General features: G+C 38.0%; 1 protein-coding gene across 1 annotated transcript in view; it reads right to left on the bottom strand.

Moving 5' to 3' along the window:
• Window positions 1-20,316, bottom strand: part of LOC126470412 (zinc finger MYM-type protein 2-like) — a 444,979-nt gene that overhangs the window by 39,444 nt on the left and 385,219 nt on the right. The window contains exons 16-17 of the mRNA XM_050098266.1: window positions 13,737-13,881; window positions 13,283-13,482 (exon numbers count right to left, since the gene is read on the bottom strand). Coding sequence (XP_049954223.1) covers window positions 13,283-13,482; window positions 13,737-13,881 — 345 coding nt within the window. The remainder of the gene's footprint in view (window positions 1-13,282; window positions 13,483-13,736; window positions 13,882-20,316) is intronic.

Below are 20,316 nucleotides of genomic sequence, written 5' to 3'. Positions count from 1 at the left end.
CTACAAGAAGCTATCCATTTTTAGTAAAACCATTTATGTCACCAGAACTCAGTTTAGGGGCTCCATATGCTTTCAGATAGCCATAAATGAACATTTTATTACTAAAAGTTTTTGAGATATGTTGAGAAAGAATTGTTTTCACAGGGAAGAAAGAAAGAAGGATAACCAAAGATTAAGTTGCTGTAAATGAGGAGGTCATCTGAGATGAAGCACATGAGCTGTTATGGATAAAATGGCTCTGAGCACTATGGGACTTAACGTCTATGGTCATCAGTCCCCTAGAACTTAGAACTACTTAAACCTAACTAACCTAAGGACATCACACACATCCAAGCCTGAGGCAGGATTCGAACCTGCGACCGTAGCAGTCACGCAGCTCCGGACTGAGCGCCTAGAACCGCTAGACCACTGCGGCCGCCTGAATGGATAAAAATGGGGAAAGATATTGGTCATGTCCCTTCAAAAGGGATCGTCATGGCCTTAACCTTAAGTAATTCATGGAATCGTGTAAAACCTACATCTGAATGGCCAGATATGTGTGTGTGTGTGTGTGTGTGTGTGTGTGTCTGTGTGTGTGTGTGTGTGTGTGTTTTATAGTCTTTACACTGTATTCATTTTAACAGTAAAATAACACTTTCTCTGAATGATAAATCCTGAGAAATTAGGTTAGCATAATTTATACCAAGTTACCATATAAAAGATATTTTTTTTCCTCCTGATTAAGACTGTTTAAAGATGCTTGTGAACAGTTGTGCAGCGTGCAGCAACTGAATGAATTGCTGAACTTATGATTTGATACAAGTTTGTCTGTAACAAATAGTAGCAATGAAATATCCAATTTGATTTTTGCATTTACAAACTGTTTTTGTACCACCCTCATGAGTTGTGTGCTTTTTTGACAGGAAATCTCTTTCTCAGTACTGTTCTGGTAACAGGAAATTACTATATCCACTCATCTATCCACCTACGTAATTCTGCATTCTCAGTGCAATTCAATAGTGTGTACTGTTTCTTCCACCATGAACATGGGGCTTACATTCATTTTTCAGTCTGTCCACATTCCTCAAGAGGTCATATCAAGTTTAAGACCATGAGCGTGTTATTATTTTAATATAAGAAGAGTTGTTATTAAATGAAGTTGTCTGTCTAAGTGGCATAAACAACAATGACCTACAAATTTTCATCCAGAATCATGTGTTTTCATGTGTCATAGACCACAGAAGATATTCCTTGTAGTGGTCACCTATAGTCAACAATTGTAGCTGATGAATATACAGTTTCAAATAGGGTGTCTTATTGTAGTTATTATTTAGTTTTTATTTCACAGGAAAGTTATTTCTTTAGTTCCACAAGTTTTATTATTTCTTTCCCCATTCCCTCGAGTCCAAGACAACACACAGTCACAGATAGGCAGGTGATGCAAAATTCTTTCTTAGCAGATTGTTTTAATTTATCTTACACTAATGCCTATTAAATGGAATTCTGCAGTGTGATTTACTTATTAATCACTAAAAGGAGTATCACAATGTATGATAAAAATATGAGGTGTCACCTAGGATCCTGTGAATAAAACTGATTCATTAATGACATAGTGCAAACTAAATCCTATGTGGAGGGCACTTGAGCAGATGATATTGAAGCTAATGTTGTGGAACTCTTTCTAGTGTACTTTATAAGCATCCCTTAAGCCACTGAACACACATCATACACAACAAAGCAATGGCTGCAGCACTTGCATCTCTCCTTGCAGTGGCACAGAAATGAGAATTTCTGTTCTGATAGAAGCAGGACGTAATCCGAACATTTGACACTTAACTTTTACTATGGAAGATGAACCCACAAACTGCACACTTAGCTCCATTAACAATTTTTTAAAGAATTGTTAAATATTATCAAGATCATTAGACATGGAAGACTAGGACAAATTGGGGGGGGGGGGGGGATTAAAGAATGGCTATGGCCTGTTTAAAGACTTATCTCAGCATTAGTCTCAAGTGATTTAATGAACCCAGGATTGCCAGATGGGGATTTAAGCTTAGTACTCCTGAATCTGAGTCACTGCATCACCTTATTTGGTTCCCATAAGAAAGGAATATATAGAAGAAGTAACAGTATCTGTTCAAAAGCATTTGGATACACATTCATGGATATTAATATTGGATGTGTCCACCCTTCACCTTGATTATGGCCTAAACTCTGCTAGGGGCCCTTTCAATTATGCATGTGAATATCTGTGGACGAACAGCAGCCTGTTGTTCTTCCAGATCTGAAACCAAAGGAGTCAATGATGTTTGGATGCTGGGGTCAGGAGCAAAGTCAACATTCAAACTCATCCTGAAGGTGTGTCACTGGGTTCAGGTCAGGACTCTATGCAGGCCAGTCCTTCTGCTGATTTCAAGTGATCAAGTGATTCTTTACAACCCCTTGTCCCCTCCCTCCCCCTCCTCCTCCTCCCAAACACACACACACACACACACACACACACACACACACACACACACAATGCCCAGCAGTACATGAGGTCTCGTCTGGTCTTGTCTTTGTTTAGCTGTGCTTCTTCCTTCCCATTTCCATTTCTCAGCCACATGACCAACAATCAGCTTGGGCAGCTTTAGAAGGGTTGAAATATCCCTGATGGATATGTTAGTGAGGTGACATCCAGTAACTGCTCTGCATTCAAATTCACTGAGCTCTCCTGAGCAACACAGCCTGCTCTAACTGCTTCTCTACTGCCAACACAATACTCTCCACCTCCCCTAATACTGGTGAGTCCACATCTCTTGACATCTAGCAGTTAATACCATATTATGTAGGGGCTTTATGATATTTTTGATCAGATGGTGTACACAGAAGAACCAGACTCAAATTTTAGATTCTGAACTGAAAGTATTCTCTTATGATTCACTATTCCTATACTTTCCTACATTATTCTGAAACAAGTTATGTTCATTACTTTGTTTCTAAGGTACCAGTAATTACAGTTCTAATTGCATATATAAAAATGTGAACTTCTACATTTCATTTGGCAAGCAAATTTTCATTACTTCTTTATTCTGAACTAGTAATGTCATTACACTCTACAGATGAACAGTGCACGATCTGATGGCCCTGCCATTTTTCTTGGTTTCTGATGTTTACCTCTGCATCCATCATCCTAAGGTGATAGTGGAAGTCTACAACTTGGGCTGCAATGATACTTTCAGCTCAATTTCAGAAGTAAGTTTTGTACTACAAACAGTTGTATTCATTGTAGGCTACCAAGTTAAACCTATACGATTTTAAGAGAGCAGACTACTTCAGTTAGTCTTCCAAGTAGATACAGATTACCATCAACATAAATACTCCACGAACTGCTGTGTGCAGTTGAAGGTAATTCATGCCATTATCCGCTTTTCCCTTTGCCATTCTGGCTATCAATAAAATGTGGGAAAAATTACTCTTAGAATAAGCACTAAGACCCTGCAACACGAGAACAATAAGTGTATTAGCCTTTAAGTTTACTGTATCTGTATTTTCCTTTTATCATTAATGAAAATCTACATTATGCACATAACACAGAAGTTACCCATAGTTTAGTTAAGTTGCTTGTTCCATGGATCATAACTAACAGGCCCTTCTCTCTCTCTCTCTCTCTCTCTCTCTCTCTCTCTCTCTTTTTTAGTCTTATGATTGGTTTGATGCGGACTGCCACAGATTCCTCTCCTATGCCATCATTTCCATCTCAAGAGTTGCAATTGCAACCCACATCCTCAATTATTTGCTGGATATATTTGAATCTCTGTTTTCCTCTACAGTTTTTATCCTCTACAACACCCTCTAGTACCATGGAAGTTATTCCCTAAGGTCTTAACAGATATCCTATCATCCTGTACCTTCTTCTTGTCAGTGTTTTCCATATATTGTTTCCTTAGCAATTCTGCGGAGAACTGCTTCATCCCTCACCTTATAAGCATCCCTAATTTTTAACGATCAACTGTAGCACCATATCTCAAATGCTTTGCTTCTCTTCTGTTCTGGTTTTCACACAGTCCATATTCTACTACCAAACAATGCTGTGCTTGAAAACATACATTCTCAAAAATTTCCTCCACAAATTAAGATCTGCTTTTGATACTAGTAGACTTCTGGCCAGGAAAGCACTGCTTGCCAGTGCTAGTCTGCTTTTTGTGTCCTGCTTGCTGTGTCCACCATGGGTTATTTTACTGCCAAGGCAGCAGAATTCCTGAACTTTGTTTGCTTCATGATCCTCAATTCTGATGTTATGTTTCTCACTGTTCTCATTTTTTGCTGCTTCTTATTACGTTCATCTTTCTTCAGGGTACTCTCAGTCCATAGAGACAGACATGCATTAGACCATTCATTCCATTCACAGATCATAAGTTTTCTTCATTTTCACTGAGGATAGCAATGTTATCAGTGAATCTTGTCAGTGATAGCCATTCACCTTGAATTTTAATCCCACTCTTGAACCTTTCTTTTTATTTCTATCATTGCTTCTTTGATGTATAAGAAGAACAGTAGCGGTGAAATGAGAAACTATATCCCTGTCTTATACTCTTTTTAATCCAAGTACTTCTTTCTTGGTCTTCCGGTCTTATTGTTCCCTCATGATTCTTGTACATATTGTATATTAACCATCTTTTCTTTTCACTTATCCCTATTTTTCTCAGAATTTTGAACAGGTTGCACCATTTGAAACTGTTGAATTTTTTTTCCACATTGACAAATTTTATGAAATGTCTTGATCTTTCTTGTGTTTCTTCCATTAATTGCAATGTCAGAACTGCCTCTCTGGTGTCTTTTACCTTTCCTAAAGCCAAACTGATCATCTTCTAACATATCCTCTATGTTGTTTTACATTCTTCTGTATATTATTCCTGTCAGCAACTTGGATGCATGAACTGTTAAGCTGATTGTGCGACAATCCCACAACTGTCAGATCTTGCTATCTTCAAAACTGTGTGGATCAAGTGAAGAACAAGATGGCCGCGAGTGTAGAAGTGTGTGATTCTAACTTGAGAAATAGTTATAGTTATGCTGTTAAAAAGGGAGTTTGTAAGAATTGTAACACTGAAATAACAACGCTAATAGAACGAATTGCTAGCTTACAATTCATAGTCAGTTCCTTAAAAAGCGATATTGACTCACTCAAGAAAGAAAATCGGTATCTACGATTGAAGCCAACACTAAGTGAAGTGATGCATGAGAAAAGTAATATATCGTCCGAGTGGGTAAAAGTGTCACACAAAAATAGTGTTCCAACTACAAAAAGAACAACAAAGTCTGCTAAAACTGTCACATTTTCGGAAAAAAACAAATATCATGTTTTGCAAACAAGTGACTGTGATAGCAATTCTCCAAATGATCGTGAACTTGAAAAAGTCAGTGAACTGAAAATGAATAGCGTTTTTTCAAATAATGTCAACAACAAACAAAGATCATCAGGGAAAAAGAGTAATGTACTATTACTAACAGACAGTCATGGCAGAAATCTATCCAGCATGCTCCGTGAGAAAAATCGCGACATAGCAGTGACTAGTGTAGTGAAACAGGGAGCGGGATGTAAAAATGTTGTAGACATTAACTCTCAGACGAAATTAATGCAAGAAAATGACTTTATCGTCTGTATAATGGGTTCAAACGATGTGGCAAAAAATGAAGCAGAGGTCTGCGAGAAAACGCTGCAGAATTTTTTACAAGCTAATAAATGCAGAAACACAATAGTTGCCACACTTCCTCATAGGCATGATCTGATTTATAGTTCGTGTGTAAACAAAGAAATTCGGAAAACAAACATTAAAATAAGGAAACTGTGTTCTCAATACACTAAGTGCGATGTACTAGATATAAGCAAGCTGCATCGAAATCTGCACACAAAGCATGGGATGCATTTGAACTATTAAGGGAAAAGGTTTGTTTGCGATTGTGTTAGTGAAATAATTAAAGAAAGACTTGCAAGGGATATAACAATCTATCAGCTTTCTGAACATCCTTCCAACAACAGCGAGGACAACAAAATAAACAAGAAAGAAAAACGAAAATATAACACTGCTGACGTTCCTAATTTAAACTAGAGGTATGTGATGCTGTAAATATGATTCCCAATTACCAAATCGTGAATACGCCCGAACCAAAAATTTATCACCATAATGTGCAATCCCTGCATAATAAGATCGATGAAATTAACGTACTATTAACACATGAACTTAATGATATCTCAGTGTTCTGCATTTCTGAGCACTGGCTTAACCCAGAATTAATCCAGAATACGAAAATAAACAAATTTGTCTTGGCTGCTTACTACTGCAGGAAAAACATCAAGCAGGGTGGGGTAGCAATTTGCACAAAGGATAATGTAGATTTTATTACACTACCTGACTTAACTAGGGCAAATGTCAAAAAGGATCATGAAATTGCAGCTATAAAAATTACTCAGTTCAACTTGGTTATTGCTACAGTTTACCGATCACCATCCGGTAATTTTGAACTTTTCTTAAACAAAATGGAGTCATTGCTAAATAAAGTAAATAAAATGGATTGTGAATTGATAATCTGTGGTGACTTCAATATTGACTTCCTCACTAATAGTGGGAATAGGGAGAGCATTTTGAACCTTGCAATGTCCTACAATTTAAAGGCTGAAGTAAAAGCAGCTACCCGAGTATCAGAAACTTGCCAAACAGCTCTTGATCAGTTTCTAGTCAAGAAGAGTTTACACAACACCTCACTAAAAATCTTCAATGCAGGTTTTAGTGATCATCTTGCTCAAATATTAAGCATAAAAGTACAAGGCAGTATTGTTAACAACATGTCTTTCAGAACAGCATATCGAAGTTATAATCAGCATAATGTAAACTACTTCAACAACTTATTACAGAAAGAAAAATGGCTAGGAGTGTACAAAATGAACGATATAAATGAAAAATTCAACACTTTCATTGATACATTAACCCATTTCTTTGAACTTGCATTCCCACTGAAAACATTAACCATACAGGGGAACTCTAGAACAAACAGCTGGATCACAAAGGGAATAAGGGTTTCATGCCAGAAGAAAAGACTACTTCATGAAATATGTAACTCAAAAAATTCCTCGCCTGTAGTACGCGCATACTATAAAAAATACTCCAAAATATTAAGAAAAGTAATAAAAGCAGCAAAAATAATGCATAATGATGAAATCATTTACAACTCAGCTAATAAATGAAAGGCTATGTGGAGTGTTATAAAAAAAGAATGTGGACAATACAGACAACCTTGCAAAAATATAACACTATCACATAAAAATAAAAAGGTAACAAACCCCTTAGAAGTAGCCAACACATTTAACAACTTTTTCACAGGTGTTGCTGATAATATGTTACAATCAAACGTAAAGAGCACCCAGGCAAATGAATATAAAATAAGTGCATGTAGAGGATCAATGTACATCAGTTCTGTTTCACAAGAGGAAGTAGCTAAAGCAATAAAAGGACTAAAAAATTCCAAATCGGCAAGTATTGATGGTGTACCTGCAAAAATGTTGAAGAAGAGCGCATCAAACGTAATTCAAGTACTCACACACTTATGCGACTGCTCACTCAGACAGGCACTTTCCCTGATGTGTTGAAAACATCAAAAGTTATTCCTGTATATAAAAAAGGGGATAAAGACAATGTAAATAACTACAGACCCGTCACAATTTCCTCCTGCATCTCTACAGTACTGGAAAAAGTTATGTATGAGAAACTTATGAAATTTATAAATAAAAACAGCATCGTATGTAATGAACAACATGGATTCAGAAATAAGGGGTCAACGACAACTGCTGTCTATGAGTGCATAAATTCCATCCTAAACCTGATGGACAAAAAACAGGAAACAATAGGAGTCTTTATTGACTTGTCAAAAGCTTTTGACATGGTGGACCATAAAATTCTGCTATCAAAGCTAGAAAGATATGATATTCGAGGTCTGTCCAACAAGTGGATCAGTTCCTTCCTGACTAATCGTATGCAGGCAGCATGCATCAAGCACACAAATATTGAACTAAAAACTGTATCAAATCACTTATCTGACTATAAACAAATTAAATGTGGTGTACCCCAAGGATCAGTATTGGGACCCCTTCTGTTTCTTCTGTACATAAATGATTTAAGCTTAAATGTTGATGCACAGAGACGGCGATGAACAGTTACAGCAGACAGTAATCATGGTCACAAAACAACTTAGCAGCTGGGCACAGAGTAATCAGCTTGTAATAAACAGTAAGAAAACCATTGCTCTAAAATTCCAAAATGTTCTTAACAAGGACATGTTTATCCCATCAGTCTCTATCAATGACGAACCAGTTGGTAACAATACTGAAACCAAATTCTTAGGACTTTGGCTGCAGAGAAACTTCAGATGGAATACGCATATTGAATATCTCAATGCAGAACTGAGCAAAACATGTTTTCTTCTTTGTTCATTAAAATCATGCTGTAGTGAGAAACGGTTTTGAATGCATATCATGCGTACTTTCATTCTCGTTTTAGATATGGTGTCACCTTCTGGGGAAACTCTAAAACAGCTAAATGCACTTTTAAACTACAAAAAAGGGCCATTAGAATCTTGTTTGGGTGCAAGCCTAGAGACTCTTGTAAACCCCTGTTTAAGAAATCTGCTATTCCTCCATTACCATGTGTATACATTATGGAAACTCTTTTGTTCTTTAAATTAAATGTAATAGGCAAGGACCGGAGATTGCAAAAAAACTGTGATATACATGAGCACTTTACCAGACAAAACAGAAACTTACATGTGACTCAAATCAGCACAGCACTGTGCCAAAAAGGTACTTTTCACATGGGAGTTAAGCTTTATAACAAACTTCCTGAAAACATAAAAGCTATCACTGAGGTCAATACATTTGGAAAATCTCTAAAGTCATATTTACAGCATCACTGCTTTTACTCCATTGAAGAATATTTAAATTTATGAAATGTGTTATATAAATACTTACGTGTAAAGTGTATTATTGTAACCTTAAATATGTATGCCTTGAAATGACTTTCAGCCTGTATATTTATATCTTGACTTGTCCAATGTCTTATGCATAAGCTGCTATGTAGACAACAGGACCAATAAAAAATACAATACAATATAATACGATGATGTTTTCCCAAAAGTCTGACCGTATGTCACCAGTCTCACAGATTCTAAACAGCAATGTGAATAGTCATTTGGTTGCCACTTCCCCCAATGATTTTAGAAATTGTAATGGAATGTTATCTATACCTTCTGCCTTATTTGATCTTAAATCGTCCAAAGCACTTATAAATTCTGCTTCCGATACTGGATCCCATCTCTCTTCCCTGTCAAGTCCCATTTCCTTTCCCATCACACCATCAGTCAAGTCCTCTTCCTCCCAGAGGCCTTCAATACACACTGTCCATCTACCTGATCTCTCTCCTCTGCATTTAACAGTGGAATTTCCATTGTACTCTTAATGTTACAGCCATTGCTTTTAACTTCACCAAAGGTTGTTTTGACTTCTCTGCAAGCTGAATCAGTCCTCCTGACAATCATTTCTTTTTCAAGTTCTTCACATTTTTCATGTAGCCATTTTGCCTTAGCTTCCCTGCACTTCCCATTGATTTCATTCCTAAGTGACTTGCATTTCTGTATTCCTGATTTTCCCTTGCCTATGGTTTTCTCTCCAACTCTGCAACTGCCCTTTTTAGAAATATCCATTTCTCTTCAGATGAACTACTGATTGACCTATTAATTACTGCAGTATCTGTAGCCTCAGAGAACTTCAAGTGTATCTCTTCATTCCTTAGAACTTCTGTGTCTCACACTTCTTTGCACACTGATCCTTCCTGACAAGTCTCTTAAACATCAGCCTACTCTTCATCATTACTAAATTGTGATCCGAGTCTGTATCTGCTCTTGGGTATGCCTTACAATCAAATATCTGATTTTGGAATCTATGCCCGACCACGATGTAATCTTACTAGAATTTTCCCATATTTTTGGCCTTTCTAAGTATACACCTTCCTCTATTCGTTCTTGAACAGAGTATTCGCTATAACTATCTGAAATTTATTGCAAAACTCAATTATTCTTGCTCCTCTCTCATTCCTACTACCAAGTCCATATTCTCCCGTAACTCTTTCTTCTACTCCTCCCCTACAACCACATTCCAATCCCACATGACTATTAGATTTTTATATCCCTTTATGTGCTGAATTATCCATTCACTGTCCTCATACTTCCCCTCTCTCTCCATCTTTTGCTTGTGCCGTTAGCAAGTGTACCTGAACTATTGTTGCCAGTACTGGTTTGCTGTCAATTCTGATAAGAACAACCCAATCATTGAACTATTCACAGTAACTCACTCTCTGCCCATTCTTCCTATTCCTAATGAATCTCGCTGCTGTATCTATTATCCTACACTTGTCTGCCCAGAAATCCTTGTGTTTTTTCCCTTTCACTTCACTGACCCCAATTATATCTAGACTGAGCCTTAGCATTTCCCTCTTCAAATTTTCTTGCTTCCGTATCATATTCATATTTCTGAGATTCCATACCTAGATTTGTAGAACATTACCCTTTTGTTGATTATTTAATGTTTTTCTCATGGTCACCTCCTCATTGGCAGTTCCCTCCTGGAGATCCGAACGGGTCTAGCACAAAATCTTTTGTTACATGTCCGATGGATGCATTACCTTCTGCATCCTCATGCCATTGATCATTGCTGATTCTTCTACCTTTCAGTGCCAGTTTCCCACCTCAAGGGCTAGGGAGTGTTGTGAACCTCTGTCCACTCCTCCACTCTCTTTGACAAAGCCATTGGCTGAACGAGTGTGACTTCTTATACTGGAAGTCTTTGGCTGTCATTGCTGATGATTTTTAATCAAAATTTAAGTAGTGGTGAGGTTCGAACCTCGGACTCAGGACATTTTGATTATTCGTCAAAGATGCTACCCCTAAACCACAGGTCTACCTCCCAGTTTCTGCCCACAGTCCAATCAAAGATAGCCCATGGTATGTTTTATGTTAATCATAGTTGCTGTGACACGAAGCTAGTAGTCAAAAATTTCTTATAGGATATCCTAACCGTTGAAGCAAATCTTGTCCCAAGTGTGAAAATTTATAGTTTGGTCATATCAGTGATTTAATTACAGTCTATGAATTGTTTTCCTGAGTCTGGGATAGCTGACAACTTTGAGGATCATTGAGGCAACTGCTGCAGGAAAACAGGAATTGGTTCTAATATTAAGTTTTCCTTAATTTGATGTAATTCTGCCAGTACATGCTAGAGGTCTTAACTTTTGTATTATCTAATTCTACTAGAAAGTACCCTGTACACATTTGAACAGATGTGAAATACTGTACTGTAGCAAGGAAAGCTGAGTAAGCACGCACACGCACACAAGTGTGCGTGCGGGCGCGCGCACACGCACAAAAGTGTGCGTGCGGGCGCGCGCACACGCACAAATGTGTGCGTGCGGGCGCGCGCACATGCACAAAAGTGTGCGTGCGGGCGCGCGCACACGCACACATACATTTTTACTGGTACCAGTGTCGAGATTTAGAGAATTTATGGAAATGTTACCACTCTCCTTGGCGACCGGATAATTATTGTTGATTGAGAGTTCAGGTGGTCAAAGAATGTGCTGAGCTGTCTGAAAATGGCTTCTGCATTCACAGTTCCTTTTTTTATATCTAAACCAGTATTTAGCATTTGTTCTAAGAGGTTTTCAAATCATACACTACCACATGATGTAACAAATTTAACTATGTTTTATTCCCCAACCATTTACCTCCCTGAAAGGTCCATTATTAATCTTTCCAATATTTTATACTTAAATCTTCTTAAATTTTTTTAATGTTCTTCATACTCAAAACTTAGTAGAAAATGATTATTAAATGGCAATTTCTTTGCCTCTTCATCAACAAGCTTTATGAATGAATCCCTCATGTTCATTTGTGAAGGTTGGTTTTTTTTTCCTCACTTCCCTATACTATACAGATGTCAAGTATACTATATCTATGTCAAGAGGGGTACACTATAGTAATAGCTGCAGAGGTTATATGATCTATCACAGCTGTCTCACACTGAATGACAACAATGGTAGCCTTTTTTATTTACATCTTTGCACAATAGTTCATAGTTGGCTTTAATAATAAAATTGCTGCAGGAAAACTTCAGATCATACATATGATTATAGATGGTAAAATAACAGCTATACACACTCTGAACATGATGTCAAGGGGGAGCAACTTTAAAAAAACCACACGTAAGCTACCCTGATGATGCTTTTCCACACTGTTTTATTCCTAGTTGGCCTTATCCTATGTAAGGGTGTGTTTGGTGTAACATACAGAATTGCCTGGCAAGTTTCACAGATGACATCGATGGTCCCACATAGACAACTATCGTATGTAATCAGTGCAGTGCACAAAAACAACTGGTAAGTGTGGCACTTCAGGTTCAAATGTTATCTGTAACCCAAATAAATGTAAAATGAGGCTTTAAGAGGAAAAAGAGTGCTCATCTGGAAAAACAAAGCAAACCGTTTGTAAGAAATGAGACAGTTAAAGAGGATTTACAAAAATAGCCAGAACACTTAAGAGAAAATTTTGTGACTCACTGTGTGAATTTTGGCTTGTGAATATGCCCACTGCTAGCTTTTTAGTTTCCTGAGGACCTTTTGGTCGAAAGAACATCAAAACCAAGCTTGTTACACAGGTATTATATTGTTTATATTTGACTTTATTTTTCTTTCTTAAGGATGTTTCATCCACTGTGGTTTTTATTTGTCCTGGTGTGGTTGCACTGCTGCTTTTCTTTGTTGTTCTTGTTGTTGTCTCTATCTCGTTCTACTTGTCCTCTTCCTGATAATTATTGTTGCTGTGTTTTTCTTTCTGTTCATAATTTTTCTGGTTGGTCTTCTTTTTTGTTCTTAAACCTTTCCTTTTCCACTTGCACCTTATTCTACAGTGTTCCTTTTTACCCGAGTTCCTGAGTGGCTTTCCTACTCAGTCCCTAGTTAGTCTCACTTTCTCTGAAGAAAAGAATCTCTGGTACCATTTATAGACCTTTGTGCTTGTTTCTACTGTGGTATTACAAATATTTTCTACATGGAGTTAAATATAGTTTATTTACGGAGATAAATTTTCCATTGTTAACTTATTACATTTCCTGCTTCTGCTAATTAGTTACTATGTTACTGTTTATTTCTGTAATTTGGTTCCCAATACTCTTAATTTCAGCAGTGAACAATGAAGAATGAAGCAAAGAGCAGTGAGTTACCTTTAGCATCAGATGGGCATCAGGTTTCCCTCGAACCCCTGATTTCACTGGCAAGGGTGCTAAAAATTCACCAGGCTCAGGTACTGTTACTGATGATTTACGAGTCCGTTTTTGGGTGATTTGTTTTTTTTCTGACCCTTCACCTTCTTTTTCTGCTACTTGATTAGATTCCTCCGTTGGAACAGCAGCTGTCTCATCTCCTAAAATTTCACATTTTTAATCATAATATAACCAAAAAGAACTTATTTTTCAGAATTATGTATCTGACTGCAAGAAAATTTTGTTATTACTGTAAAATGGATCCACAGGCAGAAATAAATGAACAAAAGTTTCTGGAATTTATGCCATGCATGCATGATTTATTGGATTAAGGCTACAGCTTGACATGAAAAATCAAGCATGCTAATAACAGTACACTCTAGAACAGCACACATAAAGAGAATGTTTTGCCTACCTTTTGCAATTTCAGTAACATCATCATCACTGTGGCCTTTACCACCTGGTTCTGGTTGGCCTTCTGTTTCTTCATTGGCAACCATTTCAGCCATTGTCAGTAATTCAGCCTCAGCAGGATTTTCTGGTAGCTTTTCTCTGATATTCTGAATTAAAAGATAAAAAAACAAACAATCAGTTATTTTTGTGGGTATTCTTGGTCAAATTGTAGACATTAAAGCATGACCTGTGATATAAAAGTATCTACACTTATCATAAAACAAATTCTGACGAATATATTTGTTATCAGTACAACTCCTATGATAGATTCCTAACTTTCTTAACTAACAATAAATAGCTTATCACTTTTTCGAATTAATAACATACTTGACACTGGGCTGATTACAATCCTCCTTGTAATATGAAAAGAAATGGTGCCAGAAAAGTAATAGGGAACATTGGGGCTTTCCCTCGTGAAAGTTAAGTTTTTACTTCTGACAGAGGACTAAGTCTGAAGCTGAACTTTTCTAGTGTTGTGTTTCATTGTCTTCTGCAACTCAACACCTCCTTTATGAGTTGAGTAGCAATCTATCATCTCATATTGTTGTTATTCCATCCTGGTCTTTCCAAAAAATGTGTGTCAGTTTTGGCAGGTTACAACTAACCTGGCAATGGGTATTTTGGAACCCAGTAGCACTGTTACCTGATTTTCACTGGAGTTCAGTTAATTTCATTCTATAATAAAACAGGCCCTCCTGAAACTTGAGATTAATGTGACTACTACAACAGCAAATGTTACAACAGTTTGTGTGTGTGTGTGTGTGTGTGTGTGTGTGTGTGTGTGTGTGTGTGTGTGTGTGTGTGTGTGTCTTTAATTTATACTGCAATGTGAACTGTTGCCCGATTCCCATGTTCAGCTCTTTTTACATTCATGGTATTTAACAATGATCAAGAGGACTAAAATGACTTTTCCACAGGTATATTACCATCTCTCGGCACCTAAAACCATGGGTACAAACTGTTGCAAAGATTACTTTTGACTTGATAAACTTCAGAAGTCCTTCACTTGCCAAAAAAGATTTTTTTCACAGCTGGAGACTGAGATTGTACTATGATCGGCAGATTAAGGTAGTGCATGTGAATTATCTTTTATTTAATTGCAAGAAACAACCATGTCATATTACACAGGTTGAGACATTGAGCTCCAACACTTATGCCATTATTCCCATTCAGTTTGCTTCACTTCAGGATGTACTCACCTGCATGTAGACAGCCGTAATACATATTGTCTTACACAATCATTCTTTAAAATATTTTTCCATAATTAATTTCATAGTGCCTTATTCTGTTTCATTATCTTAAAATAAGTTCTGTTAAGGTTATGACAAATGTGTTACCAACAGATTTCCAACTAAATAAAAATTAACTAAAATAAATAAAAACTGGATGTAACATACACAGAGTGCACAATGGGAGTATCCACAGAAGGTGGCTGTGGCTCAGTCTCACTACTGAGAATCAGTAAGTCATTTATCAACATGACACTGAAGCAACGGGTCACTCATTTCAGCAGTGAGTAACTAGCAGTTACTGCAAAATTTAGTCGACTGAAGACGACATCGCAGCGAGAAACTGTTATTCGACGCACTGTTATTAATATGACAGGTAGAGATTTGGACGATGCTACGATGATGGTTTTGAGTAAGGGACTGAATTTTGCACCCACGCCACAGGTTCTGCCATTGCCTTCGTTTATCAGCGCCATTGAAGAAGCTGTTCGACCACTTCCCTCTGATTCAGCTGAGGAAATAAGACGTGAAACATGCCGTGCAATTATGAAGGCTCGCCCACAAAGGAGCAATATATCTGTGACAGAGAGGGCTGCTCTATGCAAGCTTCGCCTGGATACTCAGACGGTGGTACTCCCAGCAGATAAAGGTAATGTTACTGTTTTATTGTCTCAGGACGAATACCATGATAAAATGTACAATTTATTGAGTGATAGCATGTACCGGAAGATCAGCAGGGATCCCACTAATCGAGTGGCGAAGAAAACTGTTTCACTTCTGAATGATTCTCCCTTTCCACCAGAAGTTGTTCGGAGATTGAAACCAAATGGTCCGGTGCCTCCTAGACTTTATGGTCTACCAAAGGTCCACAAGAAAGATGTTCCTCTACGCCCCATAGTGAGTAACATAGGCTCTCCGACCTATGACGTTGCCAAACATCTGGCATCATTGTTGAGGCCTCTTGTGGGAAAATGTACTCACCACATAAGAAACTCTGCTGACTTCATTAGTAAACTGAAATCATTGAAAATGAGCCCGTCTGATATATTAAGTTAGTTTTGATGTGGTGGCTTTATTCACAAAGGTTCCCCTTAAAGAATCTCCACAACTTATTGAAAGAAGTTTTGACAAAGAGATTTCAGCTTTATTTAAACATGTTCTGACCTCCACATATTTCTTATTTAACAACGAATTTTTTGAACAGACGGACGGAGTCGCCATGGGTAGTCCCTTATCCCCTCTGGTGGCCAATTTATTTATGGAGGACTTCGAGGAGAAGGCGCTTGAATCTGCCGACTTGAAATCCACGGTATTCTGGAGGTATGTTGTTGATACCTTTGTAGTTTGGCCCCATGGTGAAGACAACTTGCAAGACTTCTTAAGACATCTGAACTTCCTCCACGATCAAATAAAGTTCACAATGGAAATTGAAAAGGAGGGATGCCTTCCATTCTTGGATGTTTTGGTTCGGCGCAGAGAGGATGGCACTTTGGGACATGAAGTGTGTAGGAAGCCGACACACACCAATCTGTATTTACATGCAAATAGCTGCCACCATCCAGCCCAGACAATGAGTGTTCTCCGAACTTTGACTCACAGAGCGCATATTATTTCTGACGAAAGCAGTCTGCAAGATGAACTTTTCCACTTACAAAGAGTTTTTGAAGACAATGGGTACTCTCCACAACAAATACAGAGGGCACTGAAAATGAAACCGAAAGAGGCCACAAAGAAAGCAGAAGAAGATGAAGAAACCTTTAAATCGGTGGCCTTCCTCCCATATGTGGGTAGACTCTCATAAAAAATAGGACACATTCTTGGCAGACACAAAGTAAAAGTGATTTTTCATCCTCCACCTAAGACAGCTGCACTCGTGGGCTCCGTCAAAGATGATTTGCTGCTCCGAAAATCTGGAGTTTACAAAATTCCATGTGAATGTGACCTTTCTTACATCGGACAAACAACTCATACTGTCCAAGAAAGATGTACAGAACACCAGAGGTACACACGACTTTTACAACCTAACAAGTTGGCAGTGGCAGAGCACTGTATTGATAATGGTCACAGTATGTTGCATGACAACATTGAAATTTTGGCAACTACATCATCCTTTTGGGACTCGATAGTAAAGGAGGCAATTGAAATTCGCTTGATGACGAACTTAATTAATAGAGACAGTGGTTTCAATCTTGATAAATCCTGGAATCCGGAACTTGCTGTAATAAACTCGCAAAAACGTCGTCACAGTGCAGCTCACAATGATATATCGATATGCCAACAAAGATCAACTGCGGAGTCTTAGATATGCACGTCTCTGCCGCCGACCAACATCTCTGGCACATTTGCATCTGTGGCCGCATGCGCAGTCGCGCGGTACAACAGTATAAAGGGACGAAGCGAGCACTGGAGCGGCAGTCTTGCGGCTCACTCTGAAGATGGCTGAACATTATACAGCCGAAATATTAGAAGAAGAAGGAGATTTCTTGCGGTTGCACACCCGAAACTTAATGGAACAACTAGCAGTTAGTTTCATCAAATCCTCCACTGTACTGATCGAATTCTGACCTTAATCATCTGGCACATGGCCGCTACATACTTGTTGCTGCAGCTAATGGTAATCACTATAGGTGACCCACATTTCTTTGGACTGGATTAATTTAAAACTGATGGGCTTTCAGAAGTTGATTTGGTAACGGTCCCAGCAGGCAATGAACCGAGAAACATATATGTGAAATTTCCTCGTCCATTCCAGGCAGGCCTCAAATGTACGTTCGTTCGGGATGGGAGGGGTGGGGAAACCAAAGCACATATATCCCTTTTAGCAGACACCTCCCATATTTTTCAGGGGCACACTATGACGTTTACAGGCACACTGGTTATTTCTTATCTGGTTTTCTAATGCTAATACTATTGGTAGAATATGAGTAATGTACGATTCTATCAAATGGTTGAGAATAAGATGGAATAATGCCATAAACACCTGATAGTTCCCACTGCAGCCATAACTTTTTCAGAAACTTTGCAGATACACTTCTCCAAAACATTTAAACATTTTTGGCTAAAGAGCATGGTTGCTAAAAATTATATTCATGTATGTTACGTCTGAAATTAACAGGAACGTATTTACCCTAATATTTAACAGTTTAGTGTAATTTCATACCTTTAAATATAGCATGTTTTATCATAGGCTCTTTGTATGTGAACTGTCACCTTGGATTTGTTGCCATGTGGTGTTCACATAGTGTAGCATCCATAATTGTTGAGATTTTTCTAAGTTACATTAAATCATTTCTGTGTTTGTGGAGGGTGGTGGTGGTGGTGGTGGTGGTGGTGGTGGTGGTGGTGGTGGTGGTGATGATGATGATTGGTTTGTGGGGTGCTCAACTGCGTGGTCATCAGTGCCCGTACAAAGTCCCAATCTTTACACAGACCAATCTAGCCACTTTCACGAATCATGATGAAATGATGAGGACAACACAAACACTCAGACCCTAGGCAGAGAAAAATCCTCAATCTGGCCAGGAACCAAACCCGAGACCCCGTGATCCAGAGGCAGCAACACTATCCACTAGACCATGAGCTGCAGATGTGTGTGTTTTTGGAGGGGTCTTAAATTGCTACAATGATAGAATTTCTTCTACACCTATCAAAAAAATACTTTTATTTATAATATTCTTCATGCACATTCTATGTAACAAAACATAAAAAGATGCATGCAAAGATTGTAGCTGCCAAATCACATGAAATACAGGATCCAAAATGTCACAGAGCTATAATTTAAATAATGTTAGTATGTGTTCAAGGGATAATTTACCCATACATTCGTTTGAAAGGAATATTGTTAACTCATCAAATCTTAAAGCTAACACTATTTATGCAAACAATGCATCTTTTTAAAAGTTACAGGTAACACGTTTGGAAAAACGGCACCTGTAAATACACTGTAATATGTAGACAATTTCCACAAAATGAGCATCAGTGACAATAACAGGAAATGCTGTGGAATTTCCTACATGTATGCAAAGAATTACATAGTGGCCTCTATCTAGACCAGTGGTAGTCAACCTGGTCCTTATGTCCCACTAGTGGGCATTCCAGCTTTCATGATGGGCAGTAGGCAGTAAGGGTTTCAAAACCATTTTCATTGGGTTTTCACAAAATTCCCAATAATAATGTAAATTTCACGAAAAGTACTGTGTGTATCACTCATGGCACTTTAGTGTGACCGAGGGTGAGGGGGGAAGCATTACCTCAGAATAGCAGAATAGCTCATGCATCTCTCCCAAAGTACCCAGTTGTAAAAGAAAATCCAGCACTATATAAGGCACAGTATGAAGTTAGATTTGTGAGAGTGAACATGTGCCTGCAGCTTCAAATAAAATACTGTGAAGTATTGTGAGCCCATGTCTCAAAAAAAAAAGGAATACATTTGCAGCTATTGAGGTGGGTTTCAGAGAGACTGTTTTAAATAATGAGTTTATTGTACAATGAAACATTATCCAGTGAGGCAATGAAACCCAGCTGCTTGCGAGAACATCTTTCTACAAAGTGTTCAAATGATAAGGACAAGCCCACTGAATATTTTCAGGAAATATATAAAAAATTTCAACATCATTCAACAATTATTGCATCATTTAAGAAACAACAATGGATTAATTGTGGCTCATTGCATTTCTCAATTAATTTCAAAAAGTAGTAAAAGTTATAATATTAGAGAAACTGTAATAATACTCTCTCTAAAAGAACTTGTCTTGACAGTGATGCATCAGTATCACTGATGAGCCACATCATCGCCTGATTAATAGCTTGTCTGTCCATCTTTGGAACAAAACACGTCACCGATTTTGCATCCAACAGTTTGTGAGTAGGTTTGTCTCGGAGGCATGTGGCATTAGATGTCTACGCACAGGTCACGTAATTTGTGTAAATAACGGCTACTGATTTGTGTACACAGTGATGGCAGCCGACAGTGACCAGATAGGTTTCACAGGATTTAAATTAGGCATATTCGGTCACAGAGACATCAATGTGCATTCACTATAATGCTCCTGAAACCACTCTAGCATGGTTATGGCTCCGAGACACAGAAAATTATACTACTGAAAGATGACATTTCCATCAGGGAAGACATCAAGCATGAAGGGATGCAGGTGTTTCACAGCTGTGAGTATGTCTTCAATTACTACCACAGGTGCCATGTCAGTGCAGGAGAATGTCTCCTATAGCATAATACTGCTTCCACCAGCCTGCATCCGTGTTGTGCTGCATGTTTCAAGCCGGTGTTTACATTGATGATGGTGTTTGTGGAGGTGA

Source organism: Schistocerca serialis, chromosome 3 (assembly GCF_023864345.2).
Source record: "Schistocerca serialis cubense isolate TAMUIC-IGC-003099 chromosome 3, iqSchSeri2.2, whole genome shotgun sequence".
Taxonomy (NCBI): Eukaryota; Metazoa; Arthropoda; class Insecta; order Orthoptera; family Acrididae; genus Schistocerca; species Schistocerca serialis.
The sequence above is the reverse complement of the archived record's forward strand: the minus strand, read 5'-3'. Positions and strand labels throughout refer to the sequence as shown.